Source organism: Fundulus heteroclitus, chromosome 14 (assembly GCF_011125445.2).
Source record: "Fundulus heteroclitus isolate FHET01 chromosome 14, MU-UCD_Fhet_4.1, whole genome shotgun sequence".
Classification (NCBI taxonomy): Eukaryota; Metazoa; Chordata; class Actinopteri; order Cyprinodontiformes; family Fundulidae; genus Fundulus; species Fundulus heteroclitus.
Genome location: NC_046374.1, coordinates 18,071,888 through 18,097,700, shown reverse-complemented (window position 1 = coordinate 18,097,700; position 25,813 = coordinate 18,071,888). Strand labels below are relative to the sequence as shown.

The following is a 25,813-nucleotide window of genomic DNA, read 5'->3' as shown; positions in this document are numbered from 1 at the left end:
GAGAAATGGAAAAAACCTGCAACAGCAGAATCATCCACTGCTTCAAAACAACCTTTGGGATCAACACACAATGTGTCAGTGGATGCTCAAACACAAACAGCCGCTGTGTTTTCAACTTCACAAAGTTCACCAAACATTTCAAGTTCAACCGCACAACCATATGCTCCAGGTTCAGAGACTGCAAAAGCATCTGTGTCATTTACCCAACTTGCCCAAACTTCAACACAACCTTCTGGATCTCCAACGGTTCAAGCAACAACAGACACTGATTCAGTTTCTGTTTCATCAGGACTCACACCACACAGTACAGAGTCATTGAAAGCTAAGGTTACAGATGCACAAACAAAATCCAGCCCATATACGGTCAAAAGCCAAGCATCTACAACAGGTGATACCTCTGCAGAGATATTGGAGTCCATGAAAACATCCACAGCAATGTCCCCTCCATCAGGTACGGAACAATCTGTGATGTCTGCTCAGGCCACAATCCAAACCCAATCTAGTCCACCAACGACCTTGATTAAAACATCTAAACCGATGATGGAGTCCAGTACAATCGCAACCACAGCAAGAACATCTCCTTCCATGACAGTGGCAACAGACACAAATATATTAACTACCTCTGCATCTGTAAATGATTTTCAGACAACAACAAACACTGTAGTGCAGACATCAAAAAAGCAAGAAGAAACGCCTTCTTTTAGCACACAATTACAAAACACCTCAAAGCAAACTACGTTAACTGCAACAAAAGAGACACAAACTGGCACTACAGAGACAACAAAAACACCTGCAACAGCAGAATCATCCACTGCTTCAGAACAACCTTTGGGATCAACACACAATGTGTCAGTGGATGCTCAAACACAAACAGCCGCAGTGTTTTCAACTTCACAAAGTTCACCAAACATTTCAAGTTCAAGCACACAATCATATGCTCCAGGTTCAGAGACTGCAAAAGCATCTGTGTCATTTACCCAACTTGCCCAAACTTCAACACAACCTTCTGGATCTCCAACGGTTCAAGCAACAACAGACTCTGATTCAGTTTCTGTTTCATCAGGACTCACACCACAAACTACAGAGTCATTGAAAGCTAAGGTTACAGATGCACAAACAAAATCCAGCCCATATACGGTCAAAAGCCATGCATCTACAACAGGTGATACCCCTGCAGAGATATTGGAGTCCACGAAAACATCCACAGCAATGTCCCCTCCATCAGGTACGGAAAAATCTGTGATGTCTGCTCAGGCCACATTCCAAACCCAATCTAGTCCACCTGCGACCTTGATTAAAACATCTAAACCGATGATGGAGTCCAGTACAACCGCAACCACAGCAAGAACATCTCCTTCCATGACAGTGGCAACAGACACAAATATATTAACTACCTCTGCATCTGTAAATGATTTTCAGACAACAACAAACACTGTAGTGCAGACATCAAAAAAGCAAGAAAAAACACTTTCTCTTGGCACACAATTACAAAACACCTCAAAGCAAACTATGTTACCTGCAACAAAAAAGACACAAACTGGCACTACAGAGACAAGGAAAACACCTGCAACAGCAGAATCATCCACTGCTTCAGAACAACCTTTGGGATCAACACACAATGTGTCAGTGGATGCTCAAACTCAAAGTGCCGCTGTGTTTTCAACTTCACAAAGTTCACCAAACATTTCGAGTTCAACCGCACAACCATATGCTCCAGGTTCAGAGACTGCAAAAGCATCTGTGCCATTTACCCAACTTCCCCAAACTTCAACACAAACTGCTGGATCTCGAATAGTTCAAGCAACAACAGACACTGATTCAGTTTCTGTTTCATCAAGACTTACACAACACAATACAGGGTCTTTGGAAGCTAACAATACAGATGCACAAACAAAATCCAGCCCATATACGGTCAAAAGCCAAGCATCTACAACAGGTGATACCTCTGCAGAAATATTGGAGTCCACAAAAACATCCACAGCATTGTCTCCTCCATCAGGTACTGAAAAATCTGTGATGACTCCTCAGGCCACATTCCAAACCCAATCTAGTCCACCTGCGACCTTGATTAAAACATCTAAACCGATGATGGAGTCCAGTACAACCGCAACCACAGCAAGAACATCTCCTTCCATGACAGTGGCAACAGACACAAATATATTAACTACCTCTGCATCTGTAAATGATTTTCAGACAACAACAAACACTGTAATGCAGACATCAAAAAAGCAAGAAGAAACACCTTCTTTTAGCACACAATTACAAAACACCTCAAAGCAAACTATGTTAACTGCAACAAAAGAGACACAAACTGGCACTACAGAGACATGGAAAACACCTGCAACAGCAGAATCATCCACTGCTTCAGAACAACCTTTGGGATCAACACACAATGTGTCAGTGGATGCTCAAACACAAAGTGCCGCTGTGTTTTCAACTTCACAAAGTTCACCAAACATTTCAAGTTCAAGCACACAACCATATGCTCCAGGTTCAGAGACTGCAAAAGCATCTCTGTCATTTACTCAACTTGCCCAAACTTCAACACAAACTGCTGGATCTCCAACGGTTCAAGCAACAACAGACACTGATTCAGTTTCTGTTTCATCAAGACTTACACAACACAATACAGGGTCATTGGAAGCTAACGTTACAGATGCACAAACAACAACCAGCCCATTTACCATCAAAAGCCAAGCATCTACAACAGCTGATACCTCTGCAGAAATATCGGAGTCCATGAAAACATCCACAGCAATGTCCCCTCCATCAGGTACGGAACAATCTGTGATGTCTGCTCAGGCCACTATCCAAACCCAATCTAGTCCACCAGCGACCTTGATTAAAACATCTAAACCGATGATGGAGTCCAGTACAACCGCAACCACAGCAAGAACATCTCCTTCCATGACAGTGGCAACAGACACAAATATATTAACTACCTCTGCATCTGTAAATGATTTTCAGACAACAACAAACACTGTAGTGCAGACATCAAAAAAGCAAGAAGAAACACTTTCTCTTAGCACACAATTACAAAACACCTCAAAGCAAACTATGTTAACTGCAACAAAAGAGACCCAAACTGGCACTACAGAGACAACAAAAACACCTGCAACAGCAGAATCATCCACTGCTTCAGAACAACCTTTGGGATCAACACACAATGTGTCAGTGGATGCTCAAACACAAAGTGCCGCTGTGTTTTCAACTTCACAAAGTTCACCAAACATTTCGAGTTCAAGCGCACAACCATATGCTCCAGGTTCAGAGACTGCAAAAGCATCTGTGTCATTTACTCAACTTCCCCAAACTTCAACACAAACTGCTGGATCTCGAATAGTTCAAGCAACAACAGACACTGATTCAGTTTCTGTTTCATCAAGACTTACACAACACAATACAGGGTCATTGGAAGCTAACGATAGAGATGCACAAACAACAACCAGCCCATTTACCATCAAAAGCCAAGCTTCTACAACAGCTGATACCTCTGCTGAAACATTGGAGTCCAAGAAAACATCCACAGCAATGTCCCCTCTATCAAGTAGCACTGACTTTTTAAACTCGACGATAATACCGACAGAAGTTGGAGAGTTGACTACATTGAGAGAGGAGGCATCCACAGGACCAACAGGAGAACATATGGGAACCACACTGAACCCAGCTGATGTCACAGCATCTTTGGATATATATCCTGAAATAACACCACAAACTATAACAGGTATGTCAGGATGCAAACATAATCCCAGAGCGGATCAAAATCCTACCACAATTATACCGACAGATCTACACCAAACTAATATTTTTTTCTCTTCTTCTTCTGCAGCTACAGGAACAGCAGATCAATCCTCAGCTGCTTCCAAACGTTTAGAATCTTCCAGCACAGAACAGCTAAGTTCCCCACGACCTCAAAGCATCTCATCGGTTCGAGTTAGCTCATCAAGAAACACTTCATTTCCAGAACTGGATTCATCCTCATCCACAACAGAAGAAGCACATTCAGGCAGTACTTCTCCTCAGGCTGATATAAATATGGAGAAGGCTACAACAAACTCCACAGAAACTGAGTATGAAAGCAAACAGACAACGGACCCCAGTTTATATCTATCTTCAGCTGACCTTGGACAAGCAAATACAACACAACTGGAATATAATACAACTACTTTGCCTGTTTTTCGAAACAGGATGGTATTTTTCAAATACAGTCCTAGGGTTGTTGCTCTGAAGCCTTTGGTTTTCGATTATCCAGTTGTGGAGCGTAAAACATTTTTGGCAAATGACACAGACAAGAAGTGACAAGATAACATTAAATAAGCAATCAAAATGTTTGTCACTGAGTCCATGAACCTACATTGTAAATTACTTTTGAAAACATTTGTCATATGTTGTCTTATATTTGGCTTTTGAGTTCAGACTGTATATTTCTTAATTTCTTAATTCTTTATTTTAAAGTGTGTTGTGATGTTGACAGGTTATTGGCAATAATTGTATTAAATTTTGCTGAAAAGATGTTTGAGCAACCTAAAGCTGGAGACCTACATCTCAACTTGCCTCTTTTATTTGGAGAATCCAACCTTTATAGGACTGTTGTGCTTTCTTTGTTTGTTTATACTGGAAAGAGACTGCTACCAAATGTATCAAAAGTTCTCACCAATTTTTCTATATGGTGTCAGTGTCAATACAGATTGTTGTTTTCAGTTGCCATTAATGAACACTTTGCATATCAATAAGACATTAGGCCAATGGTAATTGGCCAGACCTGCCACAGATTAGAACCAAAGATACTAAATGATACAGTGTTGGAAAAAATTATATCACAGTCCGATGACCTAATATTGTATAATCTTTATTTTTCACACTGCTTGACTTATTCGTTGGAGAACTTATCTACCTTATTGAGTAATAAAAGGTTCCAAATGTGTAAGAAATGTATCATAATGGAACATAGTAAAGCCTTGAATACAAAATAAAACAACACACTTCTATGTAGTGAATGGAAAATGGAATTGCTTGGGCTTGTTTTAAAAGGGTAGAAATAATGTTTAACTTTTAACCAATCTGTCCTTGTGATTTGATAGAATTGACTTTGTGAAGTGCCTTGAGATGATCTGAGCATTTTTAAAAGAGTTTTAAAAATGCTCATTCTTATTTTTTATTTCCAACATAGCATGAGACTTTTTGTTTTTACTGTTTTAATGTTTTATTTATTCTATTAATGTTTTCAACTGTCTGATCTTATTGTTTCCCCCCTTATTTTATGTTTTAAATCTTTCATATTTTATTTGTGCAGCAATTTGCTGCAGCCATGGTTGTTTTTTCGAGTGCTTCAAAAATAAAGTAGTAGTAGTTGGATGTGTTGTTAATTAGCGCTATATAAATAAAATTTATTTTAACTGGGGTCTTTCAGAGAGAGTTATACAGTGCAGAAAATATACTTGCCTCTCATAACCTCAGACAGCTACACAACACCAAAGAAAAATTAAGTATTCAGTTAATCCTTAAAAGACACAGAGACAGAGTTCCACAGTCCTGAGTGCCCTAAGATTTTATAATGCTCTGAAGTCATATGTGCCATAATTTTGTTTATCTACCCTGTGGATAATTGTTTATAGTGTGAATAGTTGTAAAATGAAAAGAGAAGTAAGTTATAACTGGTGTTGTATGTGTTAGCTCACTTCTTCCCTTCATTTACTCTTGCTTCACTGCATAACCTGTTAATGTGTTGTTTAAGACTTCTTAATTGTCCAGGACCAGTTATAAAGAAGTACTACTACTACTACTACTACACTACTACTACTACTACTACTACTACTACTACTACTACTACTACTACTAATAATAATAATAATAATACTTTTTCATTATATCACACATTTCATTTTTTTAACAAGTTTAAATGTTCTATGTTCTGCCTAGTGGTGTATTAGTTAGCACTGTCACCTCACAGCAAGAGATTCCTTGGTTATAATTTGTTTGCTTTACAGAGGAAATTGTATAAGAGCACTCTGCCATTTCTTTACAAGTTAAAAAATGCAATCTGGTGTGTCTTTGGAGATGATGCCTGATAAATCCTCAGATAGCCTTCCTTTCCCTTAAAACAATAAATTATAAAATATTGCTTGGGAATTATTGTACTTTTTTGGTTAAACGTTTTTAAAAAATGACCTTTGTGGGTTTCAGTATGAAGATAAAAGCTAATGTCCCTTTGAGGAGTTTAAATAAAAAGCTCCAATACACAGCATGTAAATATATCTATGTACATGCTTTTCATGTTCAGTGTTCCTATGTCCAATAAATTAACCAGACTTACATGGTTGTATATGTTGTTGTTGTTGTTGTTGTTCATGTCTTTTTTGAGATCCAAAAGTTCAGATTAGATTCAATTGACCTTAGTTCAGTTTTGTGTGAGTATACATGGTTCTCGAGGAGCCACAGCAAAAATCTGCACAAACAGTATTTGAGATTCTTGACTTGATTATCCAAGAGTATGGCTTTGGTGACAAAAGAGTGTGCTGTAACCTACATCAACAGTAACAGAGCAAATGAAGCACTTTGTTACCAGGTTGTTTCTTAAACTGTATCAGAGTATAATGATGCCAATTCTGTTGTTTTACTCCTTCAACAATGCATCAGTGAAGGACTGTATTCAGAAATATATTTCATTTATCTAAATGTCAAGGTGTCACCTACAACATGATAATACCAAGTGCTTAAATCAAGGCAACAGGCCTTATTCTTACATTTCTTGAAAACATTCGTTCTCTCATCAAAAATGGCCCTTCAGTTCTAAACATGGGTTTGAAGTAACAAGTTTTAAAAATAATAGTCTCACTAATATGGCTATAATGGGACCATTTAGGTCACATGAGCAACTTGCCCAACGCTCTATTGAGTTCAGTTCAGTGTTTGGATTGTTGTCACTTAATAATCCAAGCCTTTTTTAAATGATGCCCCGAGGGTTGTTGTGGTCACATGCCTCGAGGTTGTGATTGGCTGTAAAACCACCACTGTATGTGGTTACTGGGCTCATAGATGTGCTGCCGCTGGGTGGGTCTGGGGTGGGCCCAGGGCACTGAGGTCCTGGGGTGTGTCGTCCTTGGGCGGGTGTTCTGACGGGGCCTCTGTGGCTTGGGTTCTGTGAAGTGTGTCGCTGGGGGTTTGGGCCGGTGTATGCCCGGGTGTCTGGCCCTACCTGGGGCCTCTGGTGAGAAGGGGGGCGTGGGGGTGAACTCCGAACTCCGCCTGGGTGTGTGTTGTCGTATGTGGTGTGGGAGTTGTTTGAATGTTGGTCTTGGGGTGGATTTAATTTAATTTTTGTTTCCTCGATAGGGGGTGGGTGGGGATTCTTGGAGGGCTCCACGTCTGGCTCATTGCCTTGTAGTAATCATATTCAAGTAAGGATGTGGGGGTAATGGGAAGGTAAGACTCTGTTTTAACAGGGTGTGTGTTGAGATTTACAAGTTGTAAGGAAATTCCTGATAAAATAATAGCTAATATTCTAACCTTGCCCATATTTCGAGTCTAAGAAATTATTAAGAAGCTTGGAAATGGAACAACCAAGGCTACATGAGAACCCAGGTTTATCTCTCCACCACGCGCACAATGAAGAGGACAGTAAGCAAAGCAGTGTTTCACAAAAGTTCAAACCAAGCCAAAAATAAAAATCGGAAAAAGGACAAACGTCAATGCCTCAGATTCGATACGTGAAGAAAATGCAGCACTGCTAAATTTAGATTTTGTAAAAAAAAAATCATTATGAAAGATGAGGTGTGACTGCCCTGCCCTTTGCATTGTTTGCCAGGAAAAAATGCTTCTAGAGATACAGACTCATCAAGTAGCAGTTAATACATCACCATTTGAATGATCTGTCGCATATTGTTTTAAAAAGCTTGGCTGGGTTGTTTCAAATTATAAAAAATAACGGAACAAATGCAATAAAACAATACTAAATATATTGAAGTATTATTGTTTTATTAGTGCTGCGGATGTCAGTGCTTTAATTTTAAAGTGGAACAGCCCTAACATAGATAGGATCTAAAATAGCATGTAGTCTGGTCACATTAATGGAACAATTAGACAATACATGCCACTCTATTGTCATGACTGCGCAAACATCTCATATCTCAATCTCCCTCAATAACGTCAAAAGAGAAGTGTCTTTCTGACATCATGCTTTCAATGTGCAAGTAATACATATAAGGTCCAACAACAGAGTGGCACTTCAGGAGTCAAAGGAGCTACAGAGAAGTTTCAAAAGAAACGCTTGAACTTGAATACAGCTTTGAGTAAGTTGATTGTTGAATCTGTTGTTAATATTAGAGATGATAGATTTTGTTGTTCAATTCTTATCAGTGGTTTAATTATTGTAAGGTTAAGGACTGTATATTGTTTGTGCATGAAGAAATATTTTCAGATTATGATTAAGTGGCTTTCTACATCAGTATCGTCTTCTGTGTGTTCTTTTTACATGTCTTCAGCCATTTTTAAACTTAATCCAATATTAATATATGAGGAAAAAGGTTTTGTTCTGGTTTCAGGTTATAAATAATGTATTTATCTTATTTTATTACCCAACATATTTATTTAAAATTTCAAGACAAAAAAAGAAAAAAGGTAAATATTTATTTACTCTTTTCTAACATTAGTTTAAATTTGCATGCTTATCTGTTTAATAACTGTTTGGTAGCTGCTCTTAAATGTTAGGGAGGTGTACAAATAAACATGCAAAATTAATGTGTACAAATAAACATGCAAAAACCTAAGGTCAGTTCAGATTAAATATATAACCAAATAACCATGGCTTTGCAATGTGGGAGCAGAAAACTCACCATTTGGGCTAAAAAACATAAAAACTGCACACAGACACCAAAGGCTGATATTCAACTGGGTAACCTTGTAGCTCTGAGACAACAGCACTCTCTCACCATAAAGCCCAAACTAAACAGTCATCAACATAAATCTTAATAAACCTTGGTTTAAATAATCCTGTCTTAGGTCTGTTAGGATGACCAAAACTACGTCTCTTTACTAGATGCAAGAATATTGTGTAATCATTTTTTTTTAGAAATTGTTTTTTTTAATTTCCTGAAGGTCAGAAGTTTACAGACATTTTTTTATATATTTGGTACCCTTGCCATTAAACTGTATGACTTGGGTCAAATGTTTTGAATATCCTTCCGCAAGCTTCTCACAAAGTTGGCAGGAACCATTCATCCAGACAGAACTGGGTTGACTGAGCCTAGTTTGTAGGCCGCCTTGCTCACACATGCTTTTTCCACTCTGCCCATAAGTTTTCAATAGGACTGAGATCAGGGCTTGTGATGGCCACTCCACGATATTGTAATTGTTAAGCCACTTTGTAACCAGTTTGAATGTATTCTTTGGGTCATTGTGCATTTGGAAGACCCATTTGCGGCAATGCTTTAACTTTCTTGCTAATGTCTTGAGATGTTGCTTCAGAATAACTGCATAATGTTCTTTTCTAAGATTAGAAACAACAGGCACCCATCAAACTCCATACTGATTTTCATCATACCCCTCTGCTGCATCATCAGTTTCAGACAATAAGCATTTGACTGATTCATAATTTCGGCAATAGTTTTTTTTTTTTTTTTTTTTTTTTTTTTAGACAATTGCATTCAAGACCTTCACACTGTCATGATTGCTGGGTGTTTATACTAATTTTATGTTCCAGGATCATCTTTAGGTATTCTTCCTCAGCCAGAGCCAGCAATAATTAGTAAATCCCACTGGGTTGTACGTATTTTCCATTTATTACCTGTTGTATTTAAATTCCGGGTTTTGATTCATTACATATCATGACATCTGTTTTCCATCCCTGTTCCTGAGGTTGGTGTGATTCAGTTTCATTAAATATTATTGTCTCCAATTTGCGCTGCCGATGTCTTGCTGCCGCTTCGGTCCACCCACAAGCCCCAATGCTACTTGAACTGAAACAAACAAAGACAAATAAATTCAGCATTTGATCACTAAAAACTCTAAATACCTCACTAAGTATGAACAGAAGGTATGTGTGATTACGAAAGTGAGAGCTAAGGTTTAATATTCAAAGTAAACATTTAGCACATGACGATTTTTAATCGTTTTGTACTACCTGATCAGGAAAGAAACGAAGCTTAGACAACATTTATAATACACAAATGAGATACAACAGAAGATTATTGTTCAGAGTGTTTGTGAATTGTAATCAAATTATTACCCATGATGAAGGTTAAGGTTGTTAAAGTGATCTATGTTCCATTAAAATGTAAATGAGACAATGTTTGTTTAATGTTGCAGAATCAACATTGGGAAAGCATGGGGATTGGAAAGATAATAACGTTGTTACTATTGCTAAGAGGTAAGTCAGATTATTAGAATTTATGTAAAAGGTGGGACATTCCTTTCTCCTTGGACAACTGTTCTGTATGTTTTTTTTCATGGCTCTAGTGGCTCGCTTTTTATGAAAGTAGGCTGACAGGAAGGGGGTGGAAGAGGGGTAGAGACATGGGGTAAAGGACCACGGGTCGGATTCGAACCCGGGTCGACCGTGTCGAGGACTAAGGCCTCCGTATATGGGTCGCGCTACCTGCTGCGCCACAAGCACGCCCAGTTCTGCATGTTTCAGATGTATTTACGCTCTAAAGTAGATTAATTTGTTCAAGCTAAAAGATATATAGTTATAAATTTAACCATGATAAAAATAATATTCACATCATAATACAGACCTGCTCTTGCTGAAACAGGTGTTCAAAATCAGACTCCCACCACAACTACTGATGTGCCCACAACAACTACAGCTGCACCTACAACTACTGCTGCACCCACAACAACTACTGCTGCTCCCACCACAACTACAGTTGCTCCAACTACAACTACTGCTGCACCCACAACAACTACTGCTGCACCCACAACTACTGCTGCACCCACAACAACTACAGTTGCTATGACTACAACTACTGCTGCTCCGACCACAACTACTGCTGCTCCAACCACAACTACTGCTATGCCCACAACAACCACTGCTGCACCCACAACAACTACAGTTGCTCCGACCACAACTACAGCTGCTCCCACCACAACTACTGCTGCTCCCACCACAACCACAGCTGCTCCGACTACAACTACTGCTGCTCCCACCACAACTACTGCTGCTCCCACTACAACCACAGCTGCTCCAACTACAACTACTTCTGTGCCCACAACAACTACTGCTGCACCTACAACTACTGCTGTTCCAACCACAACTACTGCTGCTCCTACCACAACTACTGCTGCACCCACAACTACTGCTGCTCCCACCACAACTACTGCTGCTCCAACCACAACTACTGCTATGCCCACAACAACCACTGCTGCACCCACAACAACTACAGTTGCTCCGACCACAACTACAGCTGCTCCCACCACAACTACTGCTGCTCCCACCACAACTACTGCTGCTCCCACCACAACCACAGCTGCTCCGACTACAACTACTGCTGCTCCCACCACAACTACTGCTGCTCCCACTACAACCACAGCTGCTCCAACTACAACTACTTCTGTGCCCACAACAACTACTGCTGCACCTACAACTACTGCTGTTCCAACCACAACTACTGCTGCTCCCACAACAACTACTGCTGCTCCTACCACAACCACAGCTGCTCCAACTACAACTACTTCTGTGCCCACAACAACTACTGCTGCACTCACAACTACTACAGTTGCTCTGACTACAACTACTGCTGCTCCAACCACAACTACTGCTGCTCCCACAACAACTACTGCTGCTCCTACCACAACCACAGCTGCACCAACTACAACTACTTCTGTGCCCACAACAACTACTGCTGCACTCACAACTACTGCTGCACCCACAACAACTACAGTTGCTCTGACTACAACTACTGCTGCACCCACAACAACTACTGCTGCACCCACAACAACTACAGTTGCTCTGACTACAACTACTGCTGCTCCAACCACAACTACTGCTATGCCCACAACAACCACTGCTGCACCCACAACAACTACAGTTGCTCCGCCCACAACCACAGCTGCTCCAACTACAACTACTTCTGTGCCCACAACAACTACAGCTGCACCTACAACTACTGCTGCACCCACAACAACTACTGCTGCTCCCACCACAACTACAGTTGCTCCAACTACAACTACTGCTGCACCCACAACAACTACTGCTGCACCCACAACAACTACAGTTGCTCCGCCCACAACCACAGCTGCTCCAACTACAACTACTTCTGTGCCCACAACAACTACTGCTGCACCTACAACTACTGCTGCACCCACAACAACTACTGCTGCTCCTACCACAACTACTGCTGCTCCCACTACAACCACAGCTGCTGCACCTACAACTACTGCTGCACCCACAACAACTACTGCTGCACCCACAACTACAGCTGCTCCCACCACAACTACTGCTCCGCCCACAACAACTACAGCTGCTCCCACCACAACTACTACTGCACCCACAACAACTACTGCTGCTCCCACCACAACTACAGTTGCTCCTACAACAACTACTGCTGCTCCCACCACAACCACAGCTGCTCCAACTACAACTACTTCTGTGCCCACAACAACTACTGCTGCACCCACAACAACTACAGTTGCTCCGCCCACAACCACAGCTGCTCCAACTACAACTACTTCTGTGCCCACAACAACTACTGCTGCACCTACAACTACTGCTGCTCCCACTACAACCACAGCTGCTGCACCTACAACTACTGCTGCACCCACAACTACAGCTGCTCCCACCACAACTACTTATGTGCCCACAATAACTACTGCTGCACCCACAACTACTGCTGCTGCACCCACAACAACTACTGCTGCACCCACAACAACTACAGTTGCTCCGCCCACAACCACAGCTGCTCCAACTACAACTACTTCTGTGCCCACAACAACTACTGCTGCACCTACAACTACTGCTGCACCCACAACAACTACTGCTGCTCCCACCACAACTACTGCTGCTCCCACTACAACCACAGCTGCTGCACCTACAACTACTGCTGCACCCACAACTACTGCTGCACCCACAACTACAGCTGCTCCCACCACAACTACTGCTGTGCCCACAACAACTACAGCTGCTCCCACCACAACTACTACTGCACCCACAACAACTACTGCTGCTCCCACCACAACTACAGTTGCTCCTACAACAACTACTGCTGCACCCACAACAACTACTGCTGCACCCACAACAACTACAGTTGCTCCACCCACAACCACAGCTGCTCCAACTACAACTACTTCTGTGCCCACAACATCTACAGTTGCTCTGACTACAACTACTGCTGCTCCTACCACAACCACAGCTGCTCCAACTACAACTACTTCTGTGCCCACAACAACTACTGCTGCACTCACAACTACTGCTGCACCCACAACAACTACAGTTGCTCTGACTACAACTACTGCTGCTCCAACCACAACTACTGCTGCTCCCACAACAACTACTGCTGCTCCTACCACAACCACAGCTGCTCCAACTACAACTACTTCTGTGCCCACAACAACTACTGCTGCACTCACAACTACTGCTGCACCCACAACAACTACAGTTGCTCTGACTACAACTACTGCTGCACCCACAACAACTACTGCTGCACCCACAACAACTACAGTTGCTCTGACTACAACTACTGCTGCTCCAACCACAACTACTGCTATGCCCACAACAACCACTGCTGCACCCACAACAACTACAGTTGCTCCGCCCACAACCACAGCTGCTCCAACTACAACTACTTCTGTGCCCACAACAACTACAGCTGCACCTACAACTACTGCTGCACCCACAACAACTACTGCTGCTCCCACCACAACTACAGTTGCTCCAACTACAACTACTGCTGCACCCACAACAACTACTGCTGCACCCACAACAACTACAGTTGCTCCGCCCACAACCACAGCTGCTCCAACTACAACTACTTCTGTGCCCACAACAACTACTGCTGCACCTACAACTACTGCTGCACCCACAACAACTACTGCTGCTCCTACCACAACTACTGCTGCTCCCACTACAACCACAGCTGCTGCACCTACAACTACTGCTGCACCCACAACAACTACTGCTGCACCCACAACTACAGCTGCTCCCACCACAACTACTGCTCCGCCCACAACAACTACAGCTGCTCCCACCACAAGTACTACTGCACCCACAACAACTACTGCTGCTCCCACCACAACTACAGTTGCTCCTACAACAACTACTGCTGCTCCCACCACAACCACAGCTGCTCCAACTACAACTACTTCTGTGCCCACAACAACTACTGCTGCACCCACAACAACTACAGTTGCTCCGCCCACAACCACAGCTGCTCCAACTACAACTACTTCTTTGCCCACAACAACTACTGCTGCACCTACAACTACTGCTGCTCCCACTACAACCACAGCTGCTGCACCTACAACTACTGCTGCACCCACAACTACAGCTGCTCCCACCACAACTACTTCTGTGCCCACAACAACTACTGCTGCACCCACAACAACTACAGTTGCTCCGCCCACAACTACTGCTGCTCCAACCACAACTACAGCTGCTCCCACCACAACTACTGCTGTGCCCACAACAACTACAGTTGCTCCGACCACAACTACTGCTGTGCCCACAACAACTTCTGCTGCACCCACAACAACTACAGTTGCTCCGACTACAACTACATCTGTTCCAACCACAACTACTGCTGCTCCAACAACTACAGCTGCACCTACAACAACTAGAGCTACACCCACAACAACTACAGCTGCTCCCACCACAACTACTTCTGTGCCCACAACAACTACTGCTGCACCCACAACAACTACAGTTGCTCCGCCCACAACTACTGCTGCTCCAACCACAACTACAGCTGCTCCCACCACAACTACTGCTGTGCCCACAACAACTACAGTTGCTCCGACCACAACTACTGCTGTGCCCACAACAACTTCTGCTGCACCCACAACAACTACAGTTGCTCCGACTACAACTACATCTGTTCCAACCACAACTACTGCTGCTCCAACAACTACAGCTGCACCTACAACAACTAGAGCTACACCCACAACAACTACAGCTGCTCCAACCACAACTACTGCTGCACCCACAACAACTACTGCTGCACCTACAACAACTACTGCTGCTACAACAACTACAGCTGCACCTACAACAACTACTGCTGCTGCTTTCGCTTCTACAGCTCCTCTGGCTACAACTACAGCTGCACTTACAACAATTACAGCCTCTTTTACGACAACTTCAGCTGCTCCAATCACCAATACCGCTGGTCTGACCTCATCTACAACTGTGGAGCGATCAGTGCTAAGGGTGCTGACTTTTAGGTCTCCTGGAGAGACCTTTACAATTGATTTGCTCAACCCATCTTCAACAGCATTCGTAAACCGAGCCGCACTTTTAAAGTCTAAGGTGAGTCTTGTTCTTTAAGATGTATAACAGCCAAATGACTGCAGTATTGGTTTCACAGACACAACATGATATTAATGAAGCAATGTTTTTTCTTTGGAAAAAAAGACAAACAAAAATGTCTTTTAAAAAGAAGAAGAAAATAAATCAAAAAGGAGTTAAGATTTTACAATGCATTGACAATTGTTCTTGACACCAAGAAGGATTTACGTTCATCATTTATCAGTGATTCCAGAGTTTTTCACTCAAGAACCATCATGAAGTTGTTTTGTATGATGCTTTATTAAAAAAGGGAAACAACTAGACACATCCTCAATTAGAAGGTCTAGCAGACAGTGTCCAACACAACTTTTAGTCTAAATATAGCCCATTAATCTGGGGAGAGTCTGATGTCCATACCCTTACACTACGATTGCTATAATTTTGAAGCTTAAAGAGCAGCTTTTGTTTTAGATTTTATAAGACAAACTCTTCATGTGTTGTGTGAATAATTTCCATAATGTTCTAAGTAACATGGGTTTAGACTTTAGCAGCAAAAGTTGACTAGTATTTTCTTTGTCTTTCTCAGCTTGAACCTTTATACAGTGGATCATTTTCTTCATTCCGCGAATTAACAGTGATTTCATTCAGGTATTTTGTTCATTTTCTTCTAATTTTAAGATATTTTATGGTATTCTAAATTGAAGAATTCTTTTTGTCAAAAACTTGTGCAATATACCTAATATATTGTTCATTTATAGCAATGGGTCAATCATCAACAACATGATTCTCCGATTTGCATCTACATCTGTTCCTAATGGCTCCCAAATTGCACAAGTTTTGATCAACGCAGCTTCAGACATCACTGCCTTCACCATTGACACCACTAGTCTTTCGGTGGATGGATCACGTAAGCTAAAATAAATTCAGAAATGAAAGAATTAAACATTAATGAAAATCCTTAAAGAATATATTTAAAAAGTGTTTCATTGTTTACCAGTCATCTGATGACCTGTTTTTTCTTCCTCAACATTTACAGAAGCATCAAGTGGAGTGAGCCACAAGATCAGTGTCATCACAGCCTTCTGCATGGTTTTGTTGTCCTGGTTGTTGTCCAGCCAGCACTAACATCTCTGTTGATTTCTAGTGGATATTGTGTATAAAAAAGGTTGTTTTAGCTGGAAACCTAAAAGTCCCTTGAAAAGGCATTTTTTTCTAAAGAGAAATAATTGTCCAAACATTTTATAAGAATGTTTTATTAAATAATCAATCAAAAACTTTAATATTTGTAAAGTTGTTTACTAATCATTGGTACTAAGTTGTTAAGATGTTATTTATGTTATTTATTAGAATGCTATTTATCTGATTGTTGAAACCCTGGTTCCAGTCCACAGAGAAAACATCTTATGTATTTATCACTTCCTTTCAAAAGGTTATATCTTAATATCCATGATATTTAGTAGTGTAGGGCTTTTAGAGATTATTATGTCACAATCATTGAACTTTAGGCTTATAAGAAAAAGTTTAATTAATGTGTTCATTATCATGTATGATTATCTGAAGTATTAAAGAAGGAATGATCATAATGGGTGTTTAGTTGGTGGCACTTTTCAAACACTGAAGATATCTCTACAAATTAATTATGTGGGATAAATGAAAATTAGGATGTCCAAACAGTGACCTATATGATTATCTACCATTTTTAAACACGTTTATGGTATTGGCTGTTTCTGTGTTTAGTATTAGCTCAAGTATTATTCAAGTTTTTTCTGTGTAACTGTATATGAAATATAAATGAAGAAGGACATAAAAATCAAACATTTAAATGAAATTGAGATTAAATTAATATTAAATTAAAAATTACGTTGTTGTAATATTTCAGGGGGAAGACAAATTGAAGTGTATGAAATACAACGTAACTGTTTCAGATAAAGAAACTGATATCTAAAAACATTGTTTTCATTCGTTTCTCAGTAACAAAGGCAACTTGTTTTAGTTAGTCATGTTTTTTGATAGGAGAAAAAAAAACACATGTTCCTATTTCTACATACAAAATGCACCACGCCAACAAATTGAGCCTCAGTTATTCTTAATGTACAAAATACATTCTAACATTGCTTGTTTAAATCATAGCCCAATAAAAAAACTTAATTATTTTTTATACCACAATATTATTCAGATCACGTTTAAATCTTATTTGTGATACGAGTTTGTTAAAATCACCAGAGTTGATGCTGCCCTCCAAATGTTTTGGTAATCCTCTTAAAATTGTTTAAAAATGTTATAAAAAGCATTTTAATTGCAGTAGCATATTCTCAACTAATGAATGAACTAATAGATGTTTGCAGAATATCATTTGTCTTTTTTTGTTCCATTTAAAATAAACCCTGTTTCATGAACTTGTTTAGCATGACCTCTTGCTTTCAGGCATAGTAAATTTACAGCACATAATTAAATTTTCTCTTAACATATTTTCAAAATGGGAAAGATAAGAGAACGCGTTATAACTAGTCTGTATAGGTACTGCTGTTTATCTGTTATGAAACACAAGACATTTGAATAAACATGTTCATTATCACAGTCAGAGCAATAATTAAAAAAAATCTTCTCACAGTAAGATTATTTTTATTAAAGGCTTGTAGCAGTTCCTAAACACAGTTTTAGACAAGAGGAGACACATTGTTTTAGAACAGCCAAGCCCAGTTTTAAACTACTTTTGCCATCTTTCTGTATTCTATTAAAACTTTTAAAATGCAGTCTCATTCTCAAGCACCTAGTCTCACAGAAAAATATGATATAGCCACATTGGTCCATAAGGGCTCCTTAATATGTTTCAGTCATACACTGTATTTGGCCTGTTAATTGGATTGCAACCTGTTTTTAGGAATGAAATAAAAAATAAAAAATCAGTCGACATTCTGCCCTCTTTAACGTTTAAAGAAAGCATTTGCATTTATATGCATTTTGTTGACATATCTAGAGAGAAATATTTGTTTTATTGTCATGATCTTTGTTCAGTGAATGTAGACAATCTGTGTTTATGAGTTTCACCGAATATTTTGGTTTCTCTTCAGGAAAACCAAAGAAACGTACATATTCTACTGTACGTAGAAGGGGATTCCTATGAACACATCAATTTCTACATTACCGAACTGCAAGGACAGTCCCCTTACAAACATAACCCTCAACATTTAGCGAAAGCATCTGCATTTATAAGCATTTTGATGATATTTCTTGAAAGAAGTAGGCTATGCATAAGATTTTTATAATCTTCATTCAGGGAATTTAGAAAATCTTTAATTTATTAGTTTTACTAAAAATGTCAGTGTTTCCTCAGAAAGAAAATGCATAATGTCACCATGGCAAGGTGTGTTCCAAATAGTCTGTGTTAATTTGCTGTACTTGCAGTGGGAAATCCAATATTTTAAGATATGATTTGCAATGATGTTCAGATGACATCACTAGAAAAGTACATATAATATTTTCACAATCTTAATTTAGGAAATGTTCTTTTTTAACTTGCCCTGTCTTGCAGTATAATAGTAAAAATTGCTGTCTTATTGCCCAAGAGACCCAGAAAACATTATTGGACATTCATTCTTGGATTATTTCAGATTCAATGGACACAGCAACAGAATGGTAAAAGAGAAAGTAAGGATGAGAAAAAAGCATTAAAGGGGAGAATAGGTGACAAAAATAGAGTAGAGGACAAAAATGTATTTGATAACATCCTTGGAGTCTTCTTCTACACCTGCAGAGGATATAGAACGAACAAAACCAACAGAAAAAGTACCACATGTACTAATAACCTTGATAACATCACTGTCATACAGTATTCTTACAGTATTCATCATACAGTATTCTTTCATACAAGATGTATTTAATGACAGTCAAAGCTAGTGATAGGGTTTATCTGTATAGTGTATCTGTAACCACATGGATCCAAGCACCTGTGGGTGTTTGTGAGAGTGAACTTCTGCATGTAAGGTTTAACCTTAAGTAAAATGCTCAATACTGGTTGTGAAGACCCATCCCCCCAGGGCACCAAGGCAGACACCGGGGAGACCAGAGCCCGAGCTATCCGAAAGGGCCCCCTGAGCGCAGGTGTCTAAGAAAAACCAACACAGGGACAGCTGCCACCAGGAGTGAGCCAGCACCGAGTCCCGGACACCGAGGATGGCCAACGCAGCAGCGGGTCAAGATGCCAACCACCAGCAGGGAGCCTGATGGGGCGGGGGCTCCACTCCTTGTGGGAAGTGACAGTCATGTGTCAACAGAGTGTAGAAGATTCAGTTAAATTAAAAAATAGAGGGAAATTAAATGTTGATGTAACTCATTTGGTCCAGGAGTTATAATAGATGGTGATGACTGTGGGCAGGAAAGATCTCCTGTAGTGGTCCGTTTTACAACCAATCTGAAGATTGTTTTCCAATGACAATGTCATGAAGTGGATGTTCAGGAATGTACAGAATTGGGCAGAGATAGGGCTGGACGATATTTATATAAAGAATTTCAATGAAATAGAAATCATATTGATCGATAAAGATAATTGTTAAAGAAATTCCAAACATACATTTCAAGTGCAGCCCTGGCCAGTTTTTGCTGCTGCTTAATGATCTATTGTTAGTTAAACAACACACAAACACTGAATTCAAATGCAACCCTTTATTTAACCAACTTTTGACCAAAAGTTATTTAAGAAGAAAAGAAAAACACGTGCTCTCTGAACTCTGAGGGGGCAGGAGCTTGGTGGCGGATGGTTCCTGGATCTGCGTTTGTGATTGGTCGGGAGGATGTAAGGAGGATGTTAACCTACATGATAGGCTAGAATGTAAAAGGAAGGAAAACTGTTCTTCTAAGGAACTTTTTATTGACCGATTTACTGTCTATTCCGCCACATATCTATCGATCAATATATATTGTTATTGAATTATCTTCCTGCCCTAGGCTGAGGACACATCCCTGTGGAGTTCCAACGTTTGTGATGATGCTGGTCAATGTCTTCCTTCCAGTACTGACCGACTGAGGCCTGCTAGTCAGAAAGTCTAGGAGCCAGTAACAGAGGGTGGGGTGGAGACCAAGTGTAGACAGTTTATGGGTGAGTTTGTATGGGACGACTGTATTTAAAGCAGAGCTGTAGTCCACAAAGAGCATCCCGATGTAGGAGTTTTTGTTTTTCAAGTGGGACAAGGAACAGTGGGGACAGCTGGGCTTTTAATGACCTAATTAGTGTGATCTTTCTGACTACAAATTATAAACATCTTACTTCTAACCCATATTTAAAACAGGAAAAATCTGAAGGTTACCTGAAGTATGAAGGTCTGAAAAGGTATTAATTATTTTACAGAGTAAGTTGGAAACATCTGTGCACTATGAACTTCACCATCTGCTGTAAAAAGTCCTGTAACTAAGAAACCTCACCCGCCTGAGTGACTTTGCAGTAATCCCATCTCCTGTGAGGGCAATGGAAAGATAAGACTCCGTTTTAACAGAGTATGTATTAACCTTTACAAGTTGTAAGGATATGCCTGATAAAATAACATAATATTATAACCTTGCCCATATTTCGAGTCTAAGAATTGTCTCACCACCACGCACAGTGACGAGGATAGTAAGTTAAGTAAAGCAGTCAGCTTCTGTTTCAGAAACCGCATTTATTGTTATTTTTATATCCTTACATGTCATACTTTCAAAGATTTCGTAATTATTTTTGATAACTGGTTTAGGCTGATGAAAATTAAATTAAATGTTGGTAATTAAATAAGTAAGCTTATAAGTATAACCTGAAGTCTGATCAAAGTCTGAATGTTACACCAAAGTTCAAACCTAGCCAAAAAAAAAAAAGAAACAACAAAAAAAAGGACAAACGTCAATGCATCTGATTTGACGTGTGAAAAAAATGCAGCACTGCTAAATTTGGATTTGTTAAAAAAATCATTATGAAAGATGTGGTGTGACTGCCCTGCCCTTTGCATTGTTTGCCAGGAAAAAAAATGCTTCTTGAGATACAGACTCTTGCAACTCATCAAGTAGCAGTTAATACATCACCATTTGAATGATCTGCCGCATATTGTTTTAAAAAGCTTGGCTGGCTTGTTTCAAATTATGAAAAATAAATGAAACAAATTCAATAAAACGATACTAAATATATTTGAAGTATTATTGTTTTATTAATGCTGTGGTTGCCAGTGCTTGAATTTTAAAGTGGAACAGCCCTAACATAGATAGGATCTAAGATAGCATGTAGTCTGGTCACATTAATGGAACAATAACACAATACATGCCACTCTATTGTCGTGACTGCTCAAACATCTCATATCTCAATCTCCCACATTAACATGAAAAGAAATGCCTTTCTGACATCATACTTTCAATGCGCAAGTAATACATATAAGGTCCAACAACAGAGTGGTATTTCAGGAGTCAAAGGATCACCAGAGAAGTTTCAAAAGAAACGCTTGAACTTGAATACAGCTTTGAGTAAGTTGCTTGTTGAATCTGTTGTTAATATCAGAGATGATAGGTTTTCTTGTTCAATTCTTATTTATCAGTGGTTTAATTACTGTAAGGTTAAGGACTGTATATTGTTTGTGCATGAAGAAATATTTTCAGATTATGATTAAGAGGTTTTCTACGCCAGTATTGTCTTCTGTGTGTTCTTTTTACATGTCTTCATCCAAAATAACTATATGAGGAAAAAGGTTTTGTTCTGGTTTCAGGTTATAAATAATGTATTTATCTCATTTTATTACCCAACACATTTATTTAAGAAAAAGGCAAATATTTATTTACTCTTTTCTAACATTGGTTTAAATGTTTTATGCTTATCTGTTTGATAACTGTTTGGTAACACTTAAATGTTAGGGAGGTGTACAAATAAACAATGCAAAATTTAAACTTAAGGTCAGTTTAGATGAACTATATAACTAAATAACCATGTTTGTGCAATGTGGGAACAGAAAACTCACCATTTAAGCTAAAGAACATGAAAACAGCATACATACACCAAAGGCTGATATTCAACTGAGCAACCTTGTAGTTCTGAAACAACAGCGCAAAATGTTCTCTCACCACAAAGCCGAAACTAAACAGTTATTTCATCGACATACAGATGAAAACAGAAGTTTGCATACACTATGTAAAAATACATCAGCAAAATTTTCTCTAATTGTCAGACAAGAAATCGTAATAAACCTTGCTTTGAATAAGGATTACCAAAATAATGTCTATTTACTAGATGCAAGAATAATGTGTGATCATTTTTTAGACAATGTTTTTTTACTTAGTTTTTTACTTGCCTGAAGGTCAGAAGTGTACAGACATTTTTGTTAATATTTGGTACCATTGCCTTTATACTGTATGACTTGGGTTAAATATTTTGTATATCCTTCCGCAAGCTTCCGTATTCTTTGGGTCATTCTCCATTTGGAAGACTCATTTGCGGGAACGCTTCAACTTCCTTGCTGATGGCACCCATCAAACTCCATACTGATTTTCATCATACCCCTCTGCTGCATCATGAGTTTCAAACAATAAGCATTTGACTGATTCATAATTTCAGCAATAGCTTTTTTTAGACAATTGCAGACCCGTTATTATTACCTTCACACTGTCATGAACGCTGGGTGTTTATGTTAATTTTATGTTCCAGGATTCTCTCATCGTCAATTATTCTCCCTCAACCAGAGCCAGCAATAATTAGTAAATCCCAGTCATATGTGTTGTAGGCATTTTCCATTTATTCCCTGTTGTATTTAAGTTCTGGGTTTTGATTCATTTCATATTATGAAATCTGTTTTACATCCCTGTTCCTAAGGTTGGTGTGATTCAGTTTCATTAAATATTATTGTCTCCTATACGCGCTACTGATGTGTTGCTGCCGCTTTGGTCCACCAAAAAACCTCAAAGCAACTTGAACTGAAACAAACAAAGACAAATAAATTAAGCATTTGAACGCTCATTTTTTTCACAATATACCGTTTTCAAATTCTGCACTGTTTTTTTCTTGAATATTAGACAATGTTTGTTTAATGTTGCAGAATCAAGACTGGAAAAACATGGGGGCTGGAAAGATAACAACATTGTTACTATTGCTAATAGGTAAGTTAGATTAATTGAATTTATGTGCAAGGTGGGAAATTCCTTTCTCCTAGGGCAGTTGATCTGCATGTTACAGATGTATTTACGCTCCACAGGAGAATAATTTGTTCATCCTAAAAGATATATGGTTATAAATTAAAGCCGGGCATACACTGTAGGAGTTTTAGCCCTTTTCAGGCCGATTCTTCATTCGTGCGAGCATTATTTGAATCGGTCCGAATTTGCAGCTTGATCGTATGGGGGGGGGGGGGGAGGGGGGGGGGGTGGGGGGGGGGAGGTGGGGTGGGTAGGTGGGGGGGGGGGGGGGGGGGGGGGGTAGGTGGGGGGGGGGTGGAGGATGGGGGGGTGGTGTGGGTAGGTGGGGGGGGTGGGGGCGGTGGGTTGGCGGTGGGTTGGTTCCTCTCACTCTCACTCCTCCGTTCCCCCCGACGCCCGGTGCCTCCCGTGAGCCTCGCCCGGGCCGGGCTCAACCCCCTGGTCTGGGTCCCTGTCACCCACCGGGGCACGACGTACAGTGTGAGCACTTCGGTCGCGTCCGAACGTCGCGCCGTACAGTGTGACAACACAGATTGTGAGCGGTGAACTTTTAAAACCCGTGGTTCCGTCGCACAGTTTGAGAGTACCACGTCTGAAAAACTTGTACAGTGTATTCCCGGCTTTAACGATAATAAAAAAATATTCACATTAAAATATAGAATGGCTCTCGCTGCAACAAAAACTTTTTTTTCATTAAAATTACAGGCGTTCAAAGTCCAAATACAATTAAAACTGCCCAGGCAACAACTACTGCTGCTCCTACCACAGCAACAGCTGCACCCACAACAACTACAGTTGCTCCAACCACAACTACAGTTGCTCCAACCACAACTACAGCTGTTCCAACCATAACTACAGCTGCACCCACAACTACTACAGCTGCTCCAACAACAACTACAGCTGCTCCAACAACAACTACAGCTGCTCCCAGCACAACTACTGCTGCACCCACAACTACTGCTGCTCCCACCACAACTACTGCTGCTCCCACCACAACTACTGCTGCACCCACAACTACTACAGCTTCACCCACAACTACTACAGCTGCTACAACAACTACAGCTGCTCCAACAACAACTACAGCTGCACCCACAACAACTACAGCTGCTCCCACCACAACAACTGTTGCACCCACCACAACTACTGCTGCACCCACAACTACTGCTGCTCCCACCACAACTACTGCTGCTCCCACCACAACTACTGCTGCACCCACAACTACTACAGCTTCACCCACAACTACTACAGCTGCTACAACAACAACTACGGCTGCACCCACAACAACTACAGCTGTTCCCACCACAACTACAGCTGCACCCACAACTACTACAGCTTCACCCACGACTACTACAGCTGCTCCAACAACAACTACAGCTGCTCCTACCACAACTACTGCTGCACCCACAACTACTGCTGCTCCCACCACAACTACTGCTGCTCCCACCACAACTACTGCTGCACCCACAACTACTACAGCTTCACCTACAACTACTACAGCTGCTCCAACAACAACTACAGCTGCTCCAACAACAACTACTGCTGCTCCCACCACAACTACTTCTGCACCCACAACTACTACAGCTTCACCCACAACTACTACAGCTGCTCCAACAACAACTACAGCTACTCCCACAACTACTACAGCTGCACCCACAACAACTACAGCTGCTCCAACAACAACTACTGCTGCTCCCACCACAACTACTGCTGTTCCCACCACAACTACAGCTGCACCCACAACTACTACAGCTTCACCCACAACTACTACAGCTGCACCCACAACAACTACAGCTACTCCCACAACTACTATAGCTGCACCCACAACAACTACAGCTGCTCCAACAACAACTACAGCTACTCCCACAACTACTACAGCTGCACCCACAACAACTACTGCTGCTCCCACCACAACTACTGCTGCACCCACAACTACTACAGCTGCACCCACAACTACTACAGCTGCACCCACAACAACTACAGCTACTCCCACAACTACTACAGCTGCACCCACAACAACTACAACTGCTCCAACAACAACTACTGCTGCTCCCACCACAACTACTGCTGCACCCACAACTACTACAGCTTCACCCACAACTACTACAGCTGCACCCACAACAACTACAGCTACTCCCACAACTACTACAGCTGCACCCACAACTACAGCTGCTCCAACAACAACTACTGCTGCTCCCACCACAACTACTGCTGCACCCACAACTACTACAGCTTCACCCACAACTACTACAG

At 40.6% G+C, this 25,813-nt stretch overlaps 2 protein-coding genes and 1 non-coding gene across 3 annotated transcripts; all 3 read left to right on the top strand.

The window, feature by feature from the left end:
* The first annotated feature begins 1,261 nt into the window (after positions 1 to 1,261).
* Positions 1,262 to 5,103, top strand: LOC118565704 (uncharacterized protein PB18E9.04c-like). The gene is made up of 2 exons (XM_036146450.1): positions 1,262 to 3,724; positions 3,830 to 5,103. The coding sequence occupies exons 1-2, from the start codon at positions 1,312 to 1,314 to the stop codon at positions 4,297 to 4,299; spliced, it is 2,883 nt and encodes a 960-aa protein (XP_036002343.1). The 5' UTR covers positions 1,262 to 1,311; the 3' UTR covers positions 4,300 to 5,103.
* Positions 5,104 to 10,948: 5,845 nt separating this feature from the next.
* Positions 10,949 to 14,766, top strand: LOC118565933 (mucin-5AC-like). Its single transcript, XM_036147029.1, has 5 exons — positions 10,949 to 11,488; positions 12,122 to 12,688; positions 13,256 to 14,044; positions 14,274 to 14,296; positions 14,625 to 14,766. Exons 1-5 carry the CDS (start codon positions 10,949 to 10,951, stop codon positions 14,764 to 14,766), a joined length of 2,061 nt encoding a protein of 686 aa, XP_036002922.1.
* A 449-nt stretch (positions 14,767 to 15,215) lies between these two features.
* On the top strand, positions 15,216 to 16,597 carry LOC105923766. Its single transcript, XR_004932536.1, has 4 exons — positions 15,216 to 15,451; positions 16,017 to 16,078; positions 16,189 to 16,337; positions 16,467 to 16,597. It is a non-coding gene; the product is annotated as an uncharacterized LOC105923766 (transcript).
* Positions 16,598 to 25,813: the final 9,216 nt, after the last annotated feature.

Bases quoted from the DNA above. Each gene is read 5' to 3' on its own strand.
- LOC118565933 (XM_036147029.1), top strand. From the start codon at position 10,949: ATGACTACAACTACTGCTGCTCCGACCACAACTACTGCTGCTCCAACC. The intron at 14,045-14,273 runs GCTGCTCCCACT...CCACAACCACAG, and splicing joins CTGCTCCTACCACAACTACT to CTGCTCCAACTACAACTACT. The intron at 14,297-14,624 runs GTGCCCACAACA...CAACAACTACAG, and splicing joins CTCCAACTACAACTACTTCT to TTGCTCCGACCACAACTACT.
- LOC118565704 (XM_036146450.1), top strand. From the start codon at position 1,312: ATGATGGAGTCCAGTACAACCGCAACCACAGCAAGAACATCTCCTTCC. The intron at 3,725-3,829 runs GTATGTCAGGAT...CTTCTTCTGCAG, and splicing joins AACACCACAAACTATAACAG to CTACAGGAACAGCAGATCAA.